Genomic DNA, 23,602 nt, shown 5'->3' with positions numbered 1-23,602 from the left:
GACTTTTAGGCGAAATGACTTTAGGCAAAATGACTGTAGGGCAAGCTAAACAGATGCCTAGAATTTTAGGCAAAACGACTTTAGGCAGAACGAATTTAGGCAAAATGACTGTAAGGTTTGATCACTGCCTGAGAATGTGGAGTGGTGCTATGCGAGTTTAGGCAAAACGACTTTAGGCAAAACGACATTCGGATACATAAATTTAATCTCTAAAATATTCAGAATAATACTTCGTTCACATTTGGCGCATAGATGGCGTGACTAGTAGTATATCTCGTAACAACATGTTTAGCACAAGTAAAGGATCATTTAGTTCAGTTTAACCATAACAGGTGGCGCTACAAGTCATATTTAAAACAATGAGTATGCTGGTTTAATTTCCGGTCACAAGGCTGCGTATAAGTACAAAGGAAAGCAATTTTATGAATATGCGTAAAATGTAAATTGATTATATTATAATGTTTATAAGTAATAATTTTTTATAATACTAGTTCAGTTTAATATATTAGATTCGCAGAACTAATTTTAATTTATGACATGTGAGCTTTGTTTGAAGGTATACATTTAATTTTAATTTTCATATATATATATATACATTATTTTGCTGTAGAACATGATGCATATTTATTTAATAGAATGTGCTAGTAAAAACTGTTATCGCAACAGAGACTCGGCAATCCATGGAAATTGCAGACAGCATCGTACAAAATAGCACGACACTATAACCAAACAAACACCATTTTATTAATAATAAAATTCTATAGTATAATGTTTCCCTGGACATGAATACTTAAGTGAGTAGAAATTAACGGAAGTTAATTTTAAACCCTGTTATAAACATAAATTCATTATTTTTAATAATTTAATACTTCTTGCACTAAAACGTTTATGTGAAAATCTGTATACACGCACTGAAACCTCGGACTACATTGTTCTTGTTTTAGAAAATTTCACTGTTATAAACCCGAACGGCAAGAAATTTGTGGTTAATGTGTTTTCCTAACTTAGTTAAATAAATTTTGCACTTGAAGAAAAAAAAGAATATTATATATATATATATATATATATATATATATATATATATATATATATATATATATATATATATATATATAGTAGGCCGGCTGGCCTCATTAGTTTACTTTGCGATGCCACATGGGATTTATCGTAATGTAAAATAACCCCGAAGTATCTTACAATCTAAAAGCTGATCGTTTTACTAATTACATTTATTCTGTTAGGATTAATAAATCTAATGTGAAATGAAACATAATAGGCTTGTTACTACGATCATACTGCATGCCATAATTTAAATGTTACGAGACTGAGATAAGTGAATTATATGTGTGCTCTGTTAAGGTATATAGTATGTTTGTGGTGTAGTCAACTTATTTATGTATCCCGTGATATTTTTCTGAAACAGTTTGAGTTTACTTTATATTTCAATTCTATACGCACATACCAGCAGTGTCTCTCTATCCAATGGTTGCTGTCGCTCACGAAAATTTAATTTTTTCTCTAGCCCAATCAAAAATCGGTAACATTTGCACCGAACTTTCGTGATTCGCTTTTAAACTTTTTACACGGTCAAAATCGTAATTCCATCAATCATGAATAAGAATTTCCCCCCCCCCCCCCCCCCCCCCCCCGAAATATAACAGCCTTTGTTAATTTCATTTTACTATAGTGCTTAGAAATACATATTCTGAAAATAATAATTTTTTAAATGATATTATACACTGGATTATCTATGGTATGTGTTTTGTTTTTTGGTAAATTTTTATATTTATAATTATACATGCCTAGTTGAAAATTTCATTAATTTATATTCATACGTAGCCTACTAGAAACTTTTCTGGTAGGCTGAATACGCATTGAAAAATACATGTTTTATAAGTTCATTAAACGATAGGATTCTTCATGGTTCTATCTTGACTTATATAAAATACTACCGATGATTAAAATTGCTTGTATATTGAATGTATATTACATATTTTACAATTGATATACCTGAGGCCAGTCATATGTGAATATGAGTAATTAACTAATAATAACAGCCTATAACTAGGTACGCGAAATATCACATACTAGCTGCAATACCCGGCGTTGCCCGGGCTGAACACAGGGTGAAGGGGACCTTTTTCTAAATCAGATGTAGTTAGAAATTGTCTTCTTAATTTGAATGTCAAGTTTGAAAATTAATGTATATCACTTTCAGATCCCGACAGACGTTGTTCTGCCAGTTTATAGTTATTTACCTGGTCTGTATGTAATTTAGACTTTATAAAGCAATATAGAAAAAAGATGAAAAATAAGAGATTACTAATATTGAAAAGATTCCATTATCTAGCTAATGCTCGACCTGCATTGCAATGCCTCATTCAGTTTTGTTTCGTTATATGTTTGAAGTAGTTCCACATATACAAATCATCTAGCCATCTCTCTATATATATTTATCTCTATCTACATCTATATACATCTATGTATCTCGCTATCTCTATTTATCTCTTTATATCTACATATAAACTTCCCACTATCTCTATATCTTCTATATATACGTCTCTATATAGCTCTATACATCTATAGGTATATCTCTTTATCTAACCCATTTCATTCTCTATACCTCGCTCTATCTCAACTTATCTCTCCGTCTCTATCTCACTCTATAAATATATATCACTATCTCTGTCTCTCTTTTATATTTAAATAAATTGTGTCATGCGTGCGCACTTTTACAACACAAACAGACGAAGTGCCGCTATATAAAATGAAATAAACACATTTTTTGACACGATTCGTGCTCCAACTATTGAAAAATAGTTATACTGTCTCAGTAACCTTCATGGGCATGCGCATAACAAATCACCAAATTTCATCGCAATCGGTTGAATGGTATAGGAACGCATACGGCACAAACAAACGAAAATTAAAGACATGACAAACGCATCAAACGATGGTGCGTTTAAAATTCAAGGCAACTCTATCTATTTTCGAAGTTAAGAACAAAACTGTTATTAGCGCCTTTATTTTACTAGCAGCTGCGAGCTCCACTAAGCGGACTGGTCTCACCAAGGAGAAAAATATTAATTTGCCAAACCTTACTATGTGTATGATCGTGTGTCAGACATAGAGAAATTACACTCAATCACTACTTGCATGTCTATGACCTATGATATTTTCTGTTATATTTCTGTTATAAAATCAAATTATCACTTTTTCACTCCCTTAGGGATGGAATTTCATATTAATATGGGGTCTATGTGTTAATCCAGGTTATAAGCTAGCTGTAGGCCAAATTTCATTCAAATCCATTCAGTAGTTTTTACGTGAAAGAGTAACAAACATCCATTCATCCATACTTACAAACTTTCGCGTTTATAATATTAGTAGGATTAATTTTAGGGCAATCAATACTCTCAACGCATGTACAACCATGTTGAGTTTGCTAATGTAGTGGCGGATCTCAGTTCTTTCGCACGCTGTGTAGACATATGAACAAATGCCAAATACCGCAACAGAAAATAGGATAAAATCGCATTTTGATTGATTGTGTAAAAACGGAAATGCAGTTGAGCAACAACAGCTTAAAACTTGCAGAGTATTCAGTGAACATAGTGAGGTAAAGTCTAGCCGACATGTAATTGAACTTGCAAAATTTTCCAGTCTCTACCCATTACATAACTGGTGTATCTGTAAGCACAAATTTTCTATGTCTATATAATGCTAAAGTGAATAGCATGAATGTCATCACCATAGTACAGAGAGGAATGGACGAGGTAGGAAATGGGATTACGGTTCTTGGTAATTGAGATTGCCGAAGAGCAACTGTGGTTATAGTGGAGGCAGACGAGCAAAATTCCACATACGTTATCAAGAACAAAATTTGGTGCTAGATTTAAGCTCATTTAATTTATTTACACTTTTTATGATTTTACTGATTTTTTTTATCTACCCAGGCACTTAGGACAGCCGCTGGCCTAAAAGAAGTGTCGAAAAAGCGGTGGAAAAAAAGGAGGGAGCAGAAGTACACGGGCATATGTTATGCTACCTCTACACTTGACAGGCTATCTCGAATTTCAACACGAATGCGAACAAAGACGAATTTTTTCAGATGCCAATGAACCATCCATCCACACTTGGCCTGCAAACGCGATTCCCAATGCCGAAGCGAACTAGATGAATCAGACACGAATGAACTGAAAGTGTCTGCTATAAAGAGTATTGATGTACTTATGGTACACTGCAGGCAGCTATAGTTTACTGTGTGTTGTTTACCAAGAAAATATAAACACCAAGATAACTTCGCTGCATGTTCTTGGGTTACTGCTTGCAGGCCAAGTGTAGCTGCACACATTACGGGCGTTGGCCCAACTTCCATTGACTTGTTCCAAAAAAAAAAAAACGACACCGAGGCGAGCGCCCACGAACTAACACGAACACAAGCCATCACATGCCAACCACCCCTCCACACTTGGCGCTCGCGAACGTTCGCGAACGTTCGGACTAAGTGTAGAGGGGGCATTATTCTTATGAGACAACGGAAAAAACTTGAACCCTTGAATCCTATAAAAATTAAACGGAAGAAATTAATTTTTCGCAAATGGTCTGGGCGAATAATTTATTACTATAAACCAAAAGAATATCACGGAAAATAGCCGCTACTCTGAAATTTCAGTCAGATAAATGCAGTATTGGAATTTTCGCCTATTTTTAATAAGGCCCAGCTACAATTGCCATGTCTCTTGGTCTCTTGGTCTCATCCTCTCACGAAAATATGCTGCCACAACAGTTATGTCCCGAGTTGTCCAATTGTAAACATTTCAAATACCAACACAAGGGTGCAGTAGTTTTGAGCGACATTTTAATATTTCCTTCTTCATTTGTCTGATGTGTTGTGGCCATTTGCAAAAGTTGGAGGCCACAAATCCCTTTAAAAAATTATAGTACTAGTAGATATTTTAGAGGCCACAAAATCGCTTTAAAAATATAGATGATGTGAATATTGCCAAGCTTATTCTGTTTGAAAGGTAGCTCGGTACACTGACATTTCAATGGCAAAGTAATTACGTGACCTATTTCCAATTTCGGTACATAATGGTCAAATCACACAATTCACTTTGTTTTTATTGTTTGTATACTACTATTTTTCCCGCGTGGTTTGTGATCCTCTGTAGACATTTTACGTTTTTTTAAAAATAATTTATGATTGTTTAAATTTTTTGCATGTTTTCAAACTTATTTTTCTTGCATGGGAAAACTCAATAAGGGACAAAATTATAAAAGATTGCCAACTGCTTGATCACGAAGGGACAAGAAATATGACGTCACAGGGTTTCGTGGACTAATAGGTGAGTTGTGTCCAACGGACATGGCATTGGACAAGTCAATTGTAGCAGGGCCTTTACGGTACCCAGACACATTAACCCGCACTGTGACATCGAGTCATTCTGAAAACCACGAGTCTGTTTAAATAAATATATTTTGTTTTTAAAACACGAACCACTAGGACAAACCACGAGGACGAAATTCAGGTGACGATTCCTCTTTAAAAAGTATGTAAACATAAAATTCACAACTATTAGCCCACGTAAATGCCAAATATATTTAAACAAATCTTGAAAATGGAATTTAAGCACAAGTTTATTGCTAGTAACGTTGACATTGTAAGATATATCTCAAAGTTTCCGGATAATGCATCATGGAACGAGGAAATGCAAAACACGAAAACTTCGGGCGCGTTAGAAATCAACTTTAATAAAACCGAGGGGATTAGTAATCTACCGCTTACGGTTAACCAAAAGCTCGACTTTTTTTTATACATGGCACAATTTGCAATAACCTAATACAATATGTGAGCAAAGCGAACAATTTCTTGAAAACTGTGGCGTGTGAGTTAACATCCAGATAAGTGTCCTATTTGGCTATTTTAATTTGGCACCAAGTCACGAAACTCTAAATTAGTGACCTTTACAAATCGGATAGCTGTCCTTTCCTGGCGTCTGATTTTTATTGTACTGATGTAAATATCCGTATAGGGAACTTATTCTGGTTAGGCATATTTCAGAATTTTTAAAGGCGTTAGTTTCCCCATTACTGAAATCCGGATAGGTAGCTATTTCGAATGACTAACCTGTGTTGTCCAATGGGAAAAATCCGGATACCTGTCCAAAGTAAGTGTTTCGCATCAAAATATGGTTATTAGAAACATTTTCAGTAATACGTATTTGTTTATTCAGCGTTTCGGTTGCAGCATATATAATATTGCAGGAACCATTACACAAATTTTAACCTATTTAATTTCTTGGGAGCTATACGCCATACTCGCAGCAAATTTAGTTTTTAAATAAATATAATACAGAAAAGATAACTTTATGAGAAACAAGAAGATAATGCATTCTCTCTCTTTTTTTCTTTCAATATTGAACTATTTTAAATGATGTCGCTAATATCAAATCTCCTGAAATGTTTGACACATTTTAACAACCAGTCCACTGTTCTATAACGAAATTGTTATTTACGTAAATTTATTAATTCACTAGATTCTAAGATACTTAAACATATAATATAAAACTTTTACTTCATAACATGAGAACTCCACAGCCTACTTGTGACAAATTTGGTAGTCAAGTAATGCAACAAAATACAACACTATAAGATTTCAGAATATGAGGCAATTATATTAAACTTTTCGGCCAACTATAATGTTTCGTTTATTTATCTACGTTAAACCACCTTTAATTGTGACACCGATGTATTATTTTCGTCTTATTTTGTAATCATTCGTCTCAAAAATTAAGACTATGCCATAATCTATAAATAGAGACCCGGAAATTTCGTGGATTCGTCTGGACTCAGGGTATAATTCAAAGTCATAGGTGTGCGCAACCCGCGTTTGCTATCCAATTGGTTGATTTCTTAGCGAGGACAATTTTGTCCTTGTCAATTGGCCCTGCCTGACTCGCTTACTTCACTCCTGGCTGGGCATAGTTGGCTCACGGTCGTAGAGGGGCGTGCCCAAATAACTGCGGTCCAATCGTGAACAAAGTGCGAGAGTGTGAAGGTTTACATGATAACTTGCGACTAAACGAATGCACTAAATTTCCGTATCTCTATCTATAAATATAAGCGAAATACCACTGACCCATCACGAGATCTCCAAAACTATACGTCTGATTGACTTGAAATTTTGTTTGCATATTCCTTTCTGGATCAGGATCGTAACTTCCGTTTATGTAGGCATATGTGCTCTGCTACCCATGCGAAGCCGGGGCGGTTTTCTAGTTTTTAACATTACATAATCGATTCGCGTCAAATCAGTCGTGCAATTAGTTATATGGTATTCGACATTTACGTTTTGATTTAAGAAAGACACTTTTATTTTCAAAATAACAAACCTTCAAGCATATTTCTACCAAACTGATGGGTACTCAGCCATCGTATATTTAAGTATTATTATTATTTTCGTTTTACTATAGCTTTGTGGTGCCCATGGTTTGCTAGCAGGGTTTATTGTTCAACTCCTAGTGCCAGTACAAGGGGACCTTGAAATAATTAATAATAATTACTTTTTAATTGTAAAACTATTTTATGGTAGTTAATAATTAAATAACATAAAATGTTTTATAAGGTTTCGAAAAATGTAATCATAAAAGGTAGTTGTACCGTAGTCAACAACAACGCCGAATGCTTTATTGGCCACAACGCCAAATCACGACGTGATATCAACGTCGAGTCACGAAGTGACCTCAACACCGAATCATAAAGTGACCTCAACATCGAATAATGAAGTTACCCCAACGCCGAATCATGAATTTATTGCCCTCAACGGCCAATCCTTAACTGACAACAACGCTGAAGTCTAAAATAACTACAACGCCAAATGCTTATCCCGAATATTGAGTGGGCCACAACGTCAAATTTTAATTGAGCTACTTACCTCCCAAGCTTTTAAACTCTGTTCTGAAACCAAAGTAGGCCTATGAATTTCATTGTGAACAAGTAATTCTGAAGATGTCACAATTTCAATATTTTCTACAAGATAAAATATCTTTCAGACTAGCAAAAAAACAGGTGTCTGAATCTTTAGATCAAATTTTTCTGTTATCTAATTTATTTAAAAATAATTTGTAACATGTTATAATTTGAAAGCGGCATATGCTTGCTTTAAACAAATAAATTATAATATGAATTAAAATGTAAGCTGTATTTAAATATGCGTGTTTACACCAGAACACTGTTATTTCCTATAAATATTAAATTTTCACTTGTTAGTATTTAAACTAAGTAGAGCATGTAATAAAATAGTGATGCGGACAACGAGGATGGTATTACTTTGGACATGTTGTAGATAATATTGAAAATACCAAAACAATATTCTTACGTTAATATTAGTGTCTTCAATTTTTTAAGAAGGGTGCTTGGTGGAAATACATATGTGCAACATGAAGTACTTAAGGAATTGGTAAGTCTACTTGTAAATAACTTAAGAATAATTTCTTCGTTATTTAATGTTAATTTTAAGCGTTGCCATGCAGAATTAAAGATAAGTGCTCGGTAATATCTAAAAGTGTGCATCTCCTATATGACAGTTCCGCATTTTTGAAAGGTCCATATATAGTAAAAATATAATGTTATGTATTTTGGCGAGGTCCTTATAAGAGGTGATGGATTGAAAATATCATAACTTGTTTGACACTGTTGTGACTCAGAGTTCTAATACTTACATTTTCTTACTAAATAAAACCAAAATATAAAGAGATGTAACAGCGATAATATATAAACAGGAAAATAATAATCACAACATATTTTTTCACTGTTCAAGTTATAATATGTAGTGTTTTATACAATATAAGTAAATATATTAGGACTCAGAGTCACAAATGTGTCGAAGATTAAATAAACTAAAACCACGTAGTTTACATTATAACTTAGCCTCAAAAGTTCAAAATAAATTTAGAGTGAAATCTGAATGGCGTCGCAGTAACATACGGTCGCTGGCGTATGGCTCTTTTGAAAGAATTTCAGTTGTTCTTTATCATATTTAAATAACTATATATGTACTTGTATAAACAGACGGTAAAATTTTTGTCTTTCGTTTAGTTTTACCTACTCACTAAACACATTGATTTCTCAAAATTGGAACTAGTGCCATAGTACTCGAAACACCTCCACCTTTATATTATTAGGTATATTAATAGCTGACCGACCCAACTTCGCACGGCTATACTAAAGGGAAAAGACCAAGTCTCCCATTTACAGTAATAATAAATGTAATATAATGGCAATTTATTTATTACAATGTTTTTTAATGTATTGGAAAGAAAACGAATAGCACAGGTTTACAGGTATTATAGCAATTAACAGAATTAAAAATCTATGTGACGTAATTATAGAAGTAATATAAACATCTAAGGTTTTTAAATCAAAATAAAGTCGACTATAATATTGATAGGTTCAAGCAATTAATTCTTATCATTATTATCAGAGTTTTTGTGACATGGTAGGATCGTCAATATCATAGCAAAACAAATACTACCTCCTCTCACTAATTTGAAAATATTCTCAATTATGAATCCAATATAAACCGAAATTAAATTCTGTTAAAAAAAATCACCGTAGATTCTCTTCAGGCAGGCTGGCTTAAGCAAAGCTAACTACAATAATTAAAAGTGGTTAACCAAATCTATTCTCTTAATATAAATTTATAGATTACCATTTCAAAACTACTTTCTTTTACTACACAATGTAGCTCACATTTCTGAAAACTGTTCTGGGACGATACGCATTTCTAGTAGGTACTCAAATTACTTAAATTTCACAATAAAATGCTTCAGGTGTCGCGCTACGTGGCCTACTTATTTCGCTCCATATTACAACCAAGGTGGCGTACTACGCTATCATTGTAAAGGTGTGAAAACAGGGATTGCATGGAAAAAATTATTTAATAAAAAAATACTGTAAAAGTACATCATCGTTACTTTAAATTGCTTAGTACCTGGAACCATGGCATACTTAAATTACATAGAGTAACCAAATTACAGACGTAAAAAAATTTCCGATTAAATTAAAAATAAAAAACTATGTGAAAATACGTCATAAATCATGAAAAACTACATATCATAAAATCATACGTTTCATTGCCGAATGAGGTAAACCAAATACAATACAGAGCAATACCGGAAATTCGGCAAGAGTAGCGGAAACTACTTTGAACAGCGATCCTAGCGGGATGTGGATGAAGTTAGGTGTTTCGCCGTATTCGTTTACATTGAAAAGTCGAGAGTTGAATTCAGAAAATGTGTACTAAAATTACTGTGAATTTACATGTAACACAAAAGAAAGATTATTAATTACCATTATTCTAGCCTTATTTGGACTTTAAATTATCAAAAGTACCTGAAAAACGCGATTAAAAATCTCTAAAGTGCTATAACAAAGCATTATTTCGAATTATATTGCATCCAGCAACAAGAGGTAGTGCTAGTAGCGGTGGTTCCACTCACTTTCCTAACGTATAAAACATAGTGGCCGGTATTGATCTGCACAGCATTTGGTTAAACATAGGCGTATTTTCTAGTGATTATCATTATTTTACAAATATTTTTAGTATAAATATACATACAGATATGCGGTGTGACTAAAGACGATATATTAGTTTATACTAATTTTCTTAGAGTAAAGTAGGCTAATAAGGGCTATTCCGTTTCTGAAACATATATCAGGTTTTGTCAGTGGCTTAGGTGAAGTCAAGTTGCTAACGCAATAAAAATTTATTGATTATAGCAAACATACATAGCAGAAGTAAACTTTATTGTATACGTTTGTGTTATTTTTAAACTCGTCTTCAGATTATTTTCATAAAAATTACTAAACCAAAATGTTATAGGCTTGCAGTATCTTTAGAAGGGGAAGTTCAACGTAAAGGCGTCACAGCGATACAAAGGCAACAACATTACCACAAACAACTCTTTGTGGATTTAAAATAATAATAATAATAATAATAATAATTCCATGAAATGATAAGTTGCCGAACAACATGTTTTATTAAACAAGTTTCCGTTTCGTTCACTAACCATATCGCTTTCTTTCCTTTGATTTCAGAGTATTTATTACATATTACTCAGCTATAGAAATGATATATAAATAAGTCATACAGGAAATTCTATTTAAATTTTTTCTCTGGAAACATTAAACCACTAAATATAGGTACTTCTAGGACTCCAAAAATATTACCAGTTTTAGTATAATTAAACTGTCGTAGTATCTACCCTAAGTTATAAATAATAGTGCAGGAGTGTATAATATTCCTTCAAAAACAGTAATACTTTATACGTAAGGGTCTTTCCTAGTTAAGCGTATATGCGTGTCTCCGTAAATAAATGTTTTGTTAATAACATTTTTTTTTCTCCACGAAAGGTGAAAAAATCATGTTTTACATTTTCCGTATAATATATTTAAATAGAAAAAAAGTTGTGAAAATGGCGAAAAAGCGCATTTCAGAACGTGGTTACTCAGTTTACTTAATTTGCAGTCAAAATGTACAACATGAAATTAGTAGATTTATTATTTGTCTTTTATCGCGTAATAATACCCCACTGTTACAGATCTTGTTTGCGAGTAATTAGTATAGGCGTGGTGCGTTTCGCAGCATTGAATGCATTGCGTAGATGGGACAACTGCGCTCAAATATTTAAGAAGGAAGCAACCTTAAAAGACGATAAATAGTAATGGTAAGCGACACACTATCTATTTGTCTCGGAAACGAACTACCCATCTTCCTTGAAAGATGCAGACGATACTTGATGAGCGACACACTACCTATTGTCTCAAAAACGAACTACCCTTCCTCCTTGAAAGATGCAGGCGATACTGAACACCCTCCACTCTTGTAGCAGAATGTCGAACCTCTCACAATGTTTCGGTAGTAGTTCCAGAATCCACGAATAGAGTTACAAGTGGCTGTAATGTATTTATACACATTATATGGAACAAGAATATACTAAAATACTTTTAGGCAAAATGACTTTAGGCAAAACGATTTTAGGCAAAACGACTGCTCGGCAAGTTAACTGTCTGTTAAAGAAAGCGAAGTGCTGAAACTTTAGGCAAAACAACTTTAGGCGAAATGACATTAGGCAAAACGACTTTAGGCAAAACAAATTTTAGGCAGTACGATTTTAGGCAAAACGACTTTAGGGGAATTTAAGCATGCGATTATAATTTTAGGCAAAACGACTTTAGGCACAACGATTTTAGGCAAAATGACTTTAGGCAAAATGACTTTTAGGCAAACCGACTTTAGGTAAAACGATTTTAGGCAAAATGGTTTTAGGCAATACGACTTTAGGCCAACTAACTTTAGGCAAAACGACTTTAGGCAAAACGACTTTAGGCAAAACGACTTTAGGCAAAACGACTTTAGGCAAAACGACTTTAGGCAAAATGACTTTAGGCAAAATGACTTTAGGCAAAATGACTTTAGGCAAAATGACTTTAGGCAAAATGACTTTAGGCAAAATGACTTTAGGCAAAACGAATTTTAGGCAAAACGAAGGTGGGGAAACACGATTAGGCAAAACGATTTTAGGCAAAACGACGCGCCCCCCCTTGTTTGACCAACGTGAGAGACTTTTGTGAGTCACTTGAGAACACAATCCCAAAATGCTTGCAATTTGATTCAGTGTGCACTGCAAGCAGCTCAGTGCTCTGTAACTGTGTGTGCTGGGTGTAGAAGTAACTGTCACTTGATGGACTTTCATTGTTCCTTTTACAGTCACAAGTTTTCCTCCTTTATGTAGAATCTCATCAAACTTGAGAATATCGTTCACAGAGATTTTCCAAAGTTTAATGTTTGGACAATTTTCTTCCAATTTGTCAAATAAGGTAGGGAGATTTGTAATATCTGTTCCTTGTGCGATAATGCTGTCTGCTGTTCGTTTCAAACATCCACCGACACCATCCGGTGCTCCTTTACCATGGCCAGCCTCACTAAAGTTCCAAGTTGCCATTGTTACCAATGGATATCGTTCCACCACAGATTGAAACAAGTAAAAGTTTTTCTTGTTCCTGTACTGTGTGGGTGGTGAATCACTCAAAAAGTGAACAATTTTTATTGGGGGGGCACTGCTGAAGTAGATATTTTACCACTGGATCAAGGTGAGCCCATATAGCCGCAGGGTCATGTCGAAGACTATCAGAAAGAGTACAAAATGAAAAATTGTTTTTTCCCATGTCTTCAGCCTTGTAATAAGCAACACCAGTATGTAATGTAAACTGCCGCCTTGAAGCGCCAAAGTGGATTGCCTGTACTTCTGAATATTTGGCTGAAAAATTCTCACTGAAATCCACATGGAAAAGAGCTTTTTCGTAACTTATATTTTCTTTCAACTCTTTGATGTATTGATGTTGATGATGGATGTTCGCCACATGATTCATGAATTTAACGATAGTACTTTCTAATTCATGAACAGCACTTCCAGTGTTAGTTTTGATCTCAGTTTTTGTTGTAATTTGAAATACTTTTTCATTTCCTTGTACTACTCGAGTTTCTTTTGTTGTTACCCATTTGTGATAAACAATACTATCAGACAAATTTAATTCTTTATAAAGAATCACTTTATCTTTGCATTCATCACACTTTCTCAACAAACACTTTTCACTATTCTTTTCACAGCACAATATTTCCATTATTTCCTCTGGCTTTTTAGCGTTTATCACATCACTCACATGCAACTTCTCTGTTAACATTTCCATGTTACTATGAGTGATACACAAACAAGTATTCCGACTGTTCACTTTGCGTGCAACAATCCAAAAAGGTTTGAATCGACAGAATGTAGTGTATCTCAGCCTAATACCCAAATCCAAATTTTTAAATTTTACATACAGTTCCTTTAAACTACCTTTCAAATATCTCTTTTGTTTCTTCAATTTACACCTTGTTATGAAATCTTTCTTTCCAGAGCATTGTGTGCTGTTTTCATCCTGTGTGAGGAAATCTATTACTGTTTGTTTTGCCATTTCATTAGACTTCCTTCTGATATTTTCTTCAACATTCTTGCTTCTATTCTTTAAAAATTTGAATACATTGGTCATGCATCTGTATTTCTTCACTATTCTTCCAGCAATAACTCTTTTGAAATTGTTTTTAGTCTTGTGAGATTTTATTTGGTTGTAATTATGGGTGAGCTGACTTACCAATACTTCTCCAAAAACCAGCTTTCATTTAATATCTTTATCAACCTTCCGCCCTTTCAAGAAACCATTTACTTTCGTTCTAGGTGTAGCATTCTTCTTGTCACTTTTCGATTTTTGCAAGCAATCTTTGGTATCGCTTTTGATACCTTGCTGCTTTTCTTTCACCTTCACACAATTTATTTTTAAGGTTTTGAAGTTCTTTTCTCCTTCTTCTCTTTCCGGCATTCCTTCTGCCATCAACTTTCGCACAAGACGTAGAAGCTACATTAAGTGTGATGAACTGGTAGAGTCATTTGTTAATGGTTGAAGTTTAGAACGTGTGAAACAATTTGAAAGTTCACGTTCTGGTATCTCCTCCCGTATGTTTTCTGAATCACTGCTTGGTGGTGAATTATTGGAGAGAAATGTACATTCTTCTTCTGCTTTTTTCTTTCTTTCACGGTTTCTTTTTTAAGTTTCTCGCCATGACTTTTTTGCTGTCTTTGTTCCCTGTGTGTTTTTTCAGCAATGGGTTTTATTTGACCTTTCTTCTTCCTGTTTTCATATTTCTGTTTACGTTTTATCTTCTCTGCGAGCAGTAATTCCGGATTGCATTTTATCTTTCCTTGTCACTTTTTTCAGTATCTCGTTTTTTCTTCAGTTGTTCCTCTCTGCTTTGTTTTTTCCGTGGAGCCATAATCTGCAACACAGGAACATTTTCTATGTAAATTTATAACTTTGTTGATACTCTATTGTCAAATAGGCCCTCATTGCATGCATATAATAAAGTATACTTTAAAAGTTTTATTTACTGCTAGGCAAATGTAGAGAAGAAAAAAAGATTTTGGAATGAGTGTGTCATTATCCTGGATTTGAGTCATTCTCCTGGTAAAATCAGAACCTTAAAAAGCCAGGAGAATGACATTATCATTGGTTTACTCCATGGCTGAAGTCTTAGAACATTATTTGAGGTTAGATTTCACCTACAATGAATTGCCAATTAATATATCTACATTTTAAGTTAGAATAAAAACTTTTATTACTTGAACTTAAGATGAAAATGCTTACAGGAAAATGTCAGAAGAAACAGTCACTTACCTGAATTAAAATCTTTGCTATTCTTCAGAAAACACGCAACAAATCACACACATTTTCTTGCAATGTCTTTCCCTCTAAAAAGTAAAAAATATTCAGTGTACCAACCCAATACAAAATGTCTCCTCATTGAAACCTATTTTCAGGAAACTTCCCTTGTTACAGGAGAATGACCTGGAAATATTGGGACAGAACTACAAATTAATGATAAATTTCTCTTGGCTTATAAAAATCAGAAAAAAAATTAAACTTACCATTGAAGTGTTTATATTAAAGGAAAAATATATAAATGTGCCAATTTTCAATAAGACTATTAATGACATACCAGTAAGTTGCACTATCTGAGATGTGGGACATACCAGGAGAAAGACATATTTAGTACATTAAATTTTTTTTATGCATAATGCATTACATTAATAATATAACTTTAGGATGTCATAACAGTGTGTTATGAAAGGAAAATACACACATTTAATTATTTTTTCCAACTAATAAGTCTAGCTAGAATTGGTTTGGGACTTTAAAATACTCACTTTCGTGATAATCACCCAAATAAAGGCACAAATTGTATGCAATATATTTTTTTCATCCTTCAGTAAATAATTTTTAAGGTACCGACTTATTGTTTACCGACAATGAATTTCTGGAGAATTTAACTTTGATTATTTATAAAAAAAATCTAATTGGTTCTGTATCAGTTTTTATATATGTTATAAAAGTGTATCAGTAATTGGATCAGTATTGGTTTTTATTCGTATCGCCCATCGCTAAGGCCGGGTACACAGAATGAGGCATGACGCTTGACATGAGATTTTGTCTGGTAGTAGTTGACTGCCATGTATTTTTATAAACTCATTGCACACAGAATCAAGACGTTCCTCAACGTAACAAAACTAACGCAATCGAGTCACGAGGCGACAACATTGAATGACTGCTCCAACTTGGTCGCGAGCAGACCCTCTTGTGGCTGCAGTGTTCTGTGCATGTGCGAGTTTAAAAATAAAAATTGGCAACAAAAGTATGGATGTAGTATGTTTTATAGCTGACTAGTAAAAGGCTGTTTTTCATCGTTATTTTAATTTGAGTAAATATTAATTTTTGAAAGTATTTTGGTTGATTTTCTTTCTCAGTCCTATGGAACTCGATACACATGTTTATTTTTCTCATCTTCCATGCTCCATAAAAGTAGGTACATGGAGATACCATTCAATGCACTGATGTAGGCGGATTTCAGTGGTCGCAACGCGTCGAGTTGTATCGCGTCTTGTCTTGTGCGTGCGCGCGCAGCCTAACGGAGGGAAACAAACCTGGGGGGGGCGGCGATGTTGCAGGGACATAAAGACTGTCCAGCAGTGCGTGGTGCGGAAGTTGGAGGGCTGCTCCCAGCCCACGCCCTCCAACATCATCAGCAGCCTGTTCGACTACGTGTGGCAGATGACGCCGTGCCACAGCATGCAGTCGGCGGGCTTCAAGGCTGACGGACAATCCTCGGCCTTTGCGCCGCGCGCCGCCTGGGCCGCGGTCCTCGTCTCCTCCGTCGTCGCGGTCGCGACTGCCGGCAGCAGGCTGCTGTAACCGTGCCTGCGGACACTTGTCACACTCCCTTTGCAAGCTGTGAAACTCTTCAGGAGTTCGCAGTCATGGTTATTTACCTGCTTAAGACTCTGCTTCACCTCCAATGTTGGGCGTCTACTTGTTTGTGTCATTGGTTTCTTTCAAAGAAAAAAATCCTACTGTTGTTTCTCTGCGTTAGGTAATTTTTTTTTGCAAGATATACATGCTACACACCAGCAAAAGTTTGGAGGATTTCCAGGGGGTGTACTGCAGGATTATGATTACCTATTAACAGTTTGCAAGTATGAGTGGGCCACCTCAGTGAGGTGATTTTAAATTCAATGGGGTGGCATGGGTTCCCTCCCCACCCCCCCTTGGAAGTATTTCTGTCCATGCTAGACACTCTATTTGTAAAATGTTATAAGTGTCAATGTTAGTAAATTTTATTTGATTGTGTCATCGTCATGCTTCATAAGGGCAATGCATACAATTTAACTTTTTACATATTACTTTGTAACAATCTAAAATTAGTGAAAACCTTTAAAAGCTTAACATTGGAGATGAAACCGAGCCATAAGAAGGGTTATATCTTTTGCCTTTCAACTGCAAACACATTTAATTTCTCCCTTTAATAAATTAGTAGCGAAATCTGAAATTTGGCATCCTTGCAGAAATGGTTCAATAGTTCTACCTTATGGGTGTTGTAAACCATGCCTCTTAACTTGTATAATTAATGCTCTACCTTTTCAAGGTCACAATTTTTGTAAGTAGTAAGTGTAATAGTTTTGGATTTTGTAATTAAATTTTGATGTGAAAATCACAATCTGTTCGTGGTTTACATTCCAGAACTTATGTTTTTTCGAAGTAAATGCCAGCTTTATGATTGTGAATAGATGTATTTTGGTTGAAATGGAAGGCATTCATTAAAATTAGTCACATTTTTACCTTTTTTTTATGGAGAATACTTTGATTTCTAGACTTATTCAACGAACTCTGCAGTATGTAATGTATTGTATATGTTCTAAAGAATCTATATAGTCTTTTTGTTAATACTTAAATTGCTTTTGCAATTACCTACTGCAGGCATTTGTCAAAAATGTAAATGCAAGTTTCAATTCAGTTTAAAATAAGGCTCATTTTGTTCACCTGTTATTTTCCAAATAGTGAAAGGTACTGTTTTATTATTGATGTATGTATTATATTACCTGTTAAAACAATCTCATTCTGTCTTTGAGATTTGCTAGTTGACCATCTTCAGTTCATACATCATAATAGGATTCGACGTGGCTTTTGTCGATCTTAGTTTGTATTGTTGTGCAGGTTAGCGAATTATTTGTATTGAGTATTTATTTGTTGTAGTAATATTGCTAAGTTTTTGTGCCTGAATTTTGTACATCAATATAATGATTGTTTTTTTGTTATAATTGCACCATTATCCTTTGCTCTATTAAAGAAGTAAATTTCACAGTTCCTAATAGTGTTTCATTGATTATTTTATGGGATTGATTTGCTGTGGCACTAAGCTATGTGCCGACCCATCGGGTATTTGAAAACTCATGAACATTCTGATGTGCTTTGAAAAAGCATTTAAGAAGTATCACATATTTCTGTGTGTCTGTGTATGAAGTGCTTGCTAAAGTGTATTCAGACATGTTTTTAAATGGTGAATACAGCTTTTTGATTTTGGGCAAACTCATTCTAAAACATAGAAACACAGAACAACATAAAATAAGTAATTTGTCGCATGCTCTGTAATTGTAGGGACATTGCTGAGAGTGTATTAGTTAGCAGCAGTAAATGTGGCAGATGTTGCGGTGGCTGATGGGTTTTCTCTGGGTACTCCAATTTTCCCCAGCAATGAATTCCATTAGTTGCACTGTTACAGGGCACTTCATGGCTCATGCTGATGTCCTTATTGCTTCCTTGTTCCAGGACCTCAAAAGGGGTACAAATTTAGAAGTGCCCATTTGCACATTGTATGAGTGCCCTACCTACGGGCGCTAGTGTCGCATGTTACACAATGAAGATTCGAATCAACGTTCTCACACGTAGAATAAATAAACAAACAGTAATCTGTGCCCCACACAAATAAGTATAAAAAATAATCAAAATAGTTTTAATGACTGATATAAAAAGTTACAAACTTACACACTAGTTAAAATTACATAATATAAATCTTTAAATGCCTGCTGGCGGTATAGCCAACCTTTGGTAAACAAGAGTGCAAGGAAAGTGGTAAAATAAAATACTAAAGTTAAAATAAATTCAATTAAAATCGCTAACCAAATGTTAGTACACTAGAACCTTGATAATCCGAGCGGGATGGGACCGGGGCCAACTCGGATTATCAGAACCTCGGATTATTGGAAATACGAATAAAAACACGCAAAATCAATTTCTAATACATATGTCAATGTTTTAATAAAAAGAAAATACAAACATATTAAAAGGCAGAATAGAAATATATACATAATTGTTATTTTTTAAAATCTATTATTGTTTTTTTAATGCTCCTCGCTTCTCAGCTGCTCGTGTGCTCCACTTAAAAAAAACATTACATCATTTGGCGTGACGTCATCTAGCTGTTCCACGTATTAGAGTGCCTTTTCTAAGCGTAGAAACCTATCTGCATGGCTAATTTTTTTGTTGGTTTCTTCTTCGTCTTGTTCGTCTTTTTCGGTGTCCTCATCCCGGTTGTTGACCATTTCAATAATTTTCTCATCTGTCAATTCTTCAATTTCATCACTGTCTAACCACTTCTTAACCTCTTCAGCACTGGATTCCATTTCACAGCCAGGGATTGCCACCATTAAATTCAATAGTCATATTATCACAGTCATCTTCAACTGTTTCTTCTTCACTTCGTGAAACTCTCGGTTTTATAAGTCTTGACCAGGATTTCTGTATAGTTTCCTGTTTTATTTCTGACCACGCATCAACTAACCAATAGATAACGTCTTTTATATTAACTGTTTTTAGCATATCTACTAATGAAATTTCTTCTTGCAAAATATATGTCAGAAGCATGTGTCTGTACTTATTCTTTATTGTCACAATGACGCCTTGGTCCATATGTTGAATGAGGCTAGTCACATTTGGGGGCAGGAAAACCGTTTTAATTTAATCACTTGACAGCTCTTCTACATTTGGATGGGATGGAGCGTTGTCAATAACCAACAGTGCTTTTCTAGGTAATTGTCATTCTTTTGAAAAAGTTTCTACCGAAGGAACAAATTCCTCGAAGAAACAATTTTTAAAAATGGTCGTATTCATCCACGAGTTCTTTTGATTTTTGTATGCGACGGGTAGTGTGTTCATATTTACATTTTTAAAAGCTAGGTTTTTTGACTTTCCTATCACCAAGGGACGAAGCTTGTGTCCCAGAGGCATTGGAACATGGCAGAACAGTAATTCGTTCCTTGCTCTTTTTATGCCCAGGAGCGGAAATTTCGTCTTTGGATGCTAGACTCTTCTCGGGTAGCATTTTAAAATTTAACCCAGTCTCGTCACAGTTATATAATTGATCATGTGTGTAGCCCCCTTCTTCGATCATGCTTTGAAATTTTTGAACGTAGTTTTCAGCACCAGCAGCATCAGCTGAAAGCTTTTCTCCCGTGATATGCAATTGCCGCACACTGTATCTTTTTTTCCATTTATCCAGCCATCCTTTACTGGCATTAAAATTGCTTTCACCCTGTAATTTATTACGAAAATACTGCGCTTTTTCTTGTAATATAGGCCCAGAAAGAGGGACACCTTTTTTGCCGCTGTGCTAAAAACCATGAAAACGAAGCTTCACTTGTTTTTTCGTACTCACTTTTTTTCATACGAGATCTGGATGTTGTAGCCTGAGAAAGATTTTTTTGAGTATGCCATAACTCCAATTTCTGTCTGTTGCACCTCCAGTCACCCACGGTAACAGCACTCGCTCCTAAATCACGCGCAATTGTTTTTAGCGGCTCACCTTTATCAACCCGTGTCAGCGCTTCTAATTTATCACTTAATGATATTTCAGTATGTTTTCTTTTACTCATACTGGTTCGTAATAGAACTGGGACGTAACTACATAGATGTGCTCACGGCGAAGAACTTATGGGAACTAAAAATTGCCCTCTGGAAAGAATGCGGGGAAGTGATGAGGGGGCGGAGGGTCTAGGAGGGAGAAAAGGGGTTTCCCCCAATGTTATAAAAATAGATTCTTGCGACTTCTGACAAGGGTGGGCTGCTACCTACTATGTACAGTCACTTACCCAACTCGCCCCCATCGGGCCTTCCTCTTCAACGTAGCCCTGGCCGTCCCTACGTGTGTGTGTGTGTTTGCAAAATTCGTATTTTTTTCTTTCTCATAACCCCCGAAACTGACTCGGATTATCGAGACCCTACTGTATTTATAAAATCAAGGGAGATTACAATACGTTAAAATTAACACAACATTAAACAACATAGAAAAATATGCCAGTGGCATGATGCCACAGACTGTTGGCCAGCCTTTAATTATCGTCAAGCAAGATAATTACTTTGATTTATATTTGTTATTAAGAGTTTCATGCTGATTACATTATTGAACAATATTGTGTTTGTAGCTCAATGCACCTGCTCCAAGTTTATGAATTTCCACCGAATTCGGGACAGGCAACAGTATAGGGTAGGATTTCTTTTGTTGTATAGTTGTGTTACGAGGCGTGACAATTTTTTTCTGATTTCATGTGAACTAATGATAAATAGTTAACTTTTCTTTTGTTGACATGAAATAAGACGGTTTATGCAATGAACCAACAAAAAGTTAACCATAATGCCAAAATTACTAATTATAAAGAACTTCAGAAAAATAAAATGGAATATTCTACTAAAAAAAAAATATTGCTACCTCATAATAACATGCATCAGGCAAGTGTAAAAAGACGGGTGAGGAAAATGTGAACTATAGTGTGGCAGATTAATTATGTGGAGTACCAAACACATTTTTTTTCGCTTAATGTTAGTTGTTTAAGTAGGTATGTCATAACATTAAAAACAATTTTTTGTAAACAATTTATTTGCACGAGGGGGATGGGAGTTGTGAAAAATAATTTACAAAAAATCCATGAAGGCAGTATGTTATTTTGCATAATGCAAGCTGAGTTGTTACAACACCTGCCATTTAAAGTAAGCACAGTGTTTTAGTGTCAACAGTGATGTAAATTCTTCAGTAATATGTGTTAAATTTTATTTTTATTAATTTGTTTTTCAACTCCCTATGTACCCGCAAAAAATTCCTGTTTCCGCTACCGAGCTGCAGTTGTTGAGGCTCAGCGTGTTTGTGTGATGAATAATACTGCTTGCACCACCTGGAAGAGTAGTCCTACGTGCCTCATGTTGCGGCAGGAAAGTTTGTTCTTGTTGCGTGTGTCTCCTACTGGCCCAAACAAATGGCCTGGCGTGGTGGTGATTGTTGTGGCGCTCTTTTTGCAGTGGCAAACACAAGATAGAGCTCTAGGGGCTGAAGCCTTCTCCTTCAGACCCCAGCTCAACATCGGATAAAATTACATGTTCGGTTAGGAAGGGGGTGAGGTGGTTTCTGAACACAACCCCCCACCTCTTTCAAGTGCTTCTGGATCCGCGACTGGTCTCTGGGTGACTGGGATTGTGAATTACTGCCATTGTAGTACACAGGGTGCAGTTGCCTCTTTGCAGGGTTTCTATTATTTAGCTTTCAACTTGATATAGATGCCCAAGGGTTGAACACTTTGTCTGAAGCCAGTTTTTTTATGCTTGCATAAACTATCTTTTTAACCTGTAGTATTTGAGATTTAATGACAAGGATCAACATGAAATGGTTTTCGGCAGTGCATAATTAGTTCTCTCAAGAAAAATTAACCGTTTATAACTGCTCAAGTGAGAGATGCGAACCTATTTCGGAGAGTATGGGGTGGAATTTTCCAGATGTGTGATAAGTCATTTTAAGCAACAAAAAAAATTGTTAACCGAGTTGACATTCTTAAGGCTTTTCGTGAGTGCCTGCCGGGACATCGGCCTGGTCTGCACAGACCGGATGTCTCACTTCCTTTCCGGCCTGGCTTTTCCTCCCGACCCGACCCTCGCTGCGCCGGAAGTATCGCGGTGAGCGCCTACCCAGAATGCTGCACGACGCGCGGTAAAAAGTCCCGCGCGTCGTCCCACGAAGGACCTGCTCTGCGCCGAAAATTGGTGCAACATCGGCGCGGGAAACCCAGCGGGAAAGTAGACGCTCGTGCTCCGGCGGAAGCACGCAGCATCCATGCATCATTCCTGCCGCCGCGCCTGGGCACGCCTCCCGCCTACTGGCCGCGATAATCGCTGCCGAGAGCACCCAGCGCACAGCAGCCGAGCCGTCGCAGCCTCTTGCTGACTTGCACTCTACACAGTTGTGTTCACAGTACGTCCGAGACGGGGAAGATGACTGAACTTCACAAGAGCCGTATCAACTCCGAACCAGAGTAAGTATCTACTGTACAATATGTGCCAGCTTTTAATTTAATAAAAGGGTGTATCAATAAGTAGCGCACATGTCAGCTTGTTAGTAGCAAAATAATGAGTAAGAAATATAATTATATACTAGAAAGGGAGCCGGGGGGCGCTACCGACTGAACGTACCGATAGTGTACAGTCACCGGTAAAATGGCGTTAGTGATTGCATCGTCAACTGTGGAGGAGCAACGAGCTGTGATAAAAGATTATCTTGGTGCAAAATGAAAGAAATTTTGGAGAGATCCATTCGGAGATGGTGGGAGTTTACGGAAAAGACTGTTGACCGTACTAA

At 35.6% G+C, this 23,602-nt stretch overlaps 2 protein-coding genes across 4 annotated transcripts in view; both read left to right on the top strand.

The window, feature by feature from the left end:
- LOC134533138 (27 kDa hemolymph protein-like) overlaps positions 1 to 18,294 on the top strand; it is a 34,731-nt gene extending 16,437 nt beyond the window's left edge. The window contains exon 6 of the mRNA XM_063370444.1: positions 16,602 to 18,294. Coding sequence (XP_063226514.1) covers positions 16,602 to 16,845 — 244 coding nt within the window. The 3' untranslated portion in view covers positions 16,846 to 18,294. The remainder of the gene's footprint in view (positions 1 to 16,601) is intronic.
- A 4,616-nt stretch (positions 18,295 to 22,910) lies between these two features.
- LOC134533137 (cytosolic phospholipase A2-like) overlaps positions 22,911 to 23,602 on the top strand; it is a 55,133-nt gene continuing 54,441 nt past the window's right edge. For 2 of the 3 annotated variants that reach the window (XM_063370442.1, XM_063370440.1), the window contains exon 1: positions 22,911 to 23,279. In XM_063370442.1, the coding sequence (XP_063226512.1) occupies positions 23,239 to 23,279 (41 nt within the window). In that variant the 5' untranslated portion in view covers positions 22,911 to 23,238. The remainder of the gene's footprint in view (positions 23,280 to 23,602) is intronic. The other variant, XM_063370441.1, reaches the window with a different exon arrangement.

This window comes from Bacillus rossius, chromosome 6 (assembly GCF_032445375.1).
Source record: "Bacillus rossius redtenbacheri isolate Brsri chromosome 6, Brsri_v3, whole genome shotgun sequence".
Classification (NCBI taxonomy): Eukaryota; Metazoa; Arthropoda; class Insecta; order Phasmatodea; family Bacillidae; genus Bacillus; species Bacillus rossius.
This window is presented reverse-complemented; position numbering and strand designations above follow the sequence as displayed.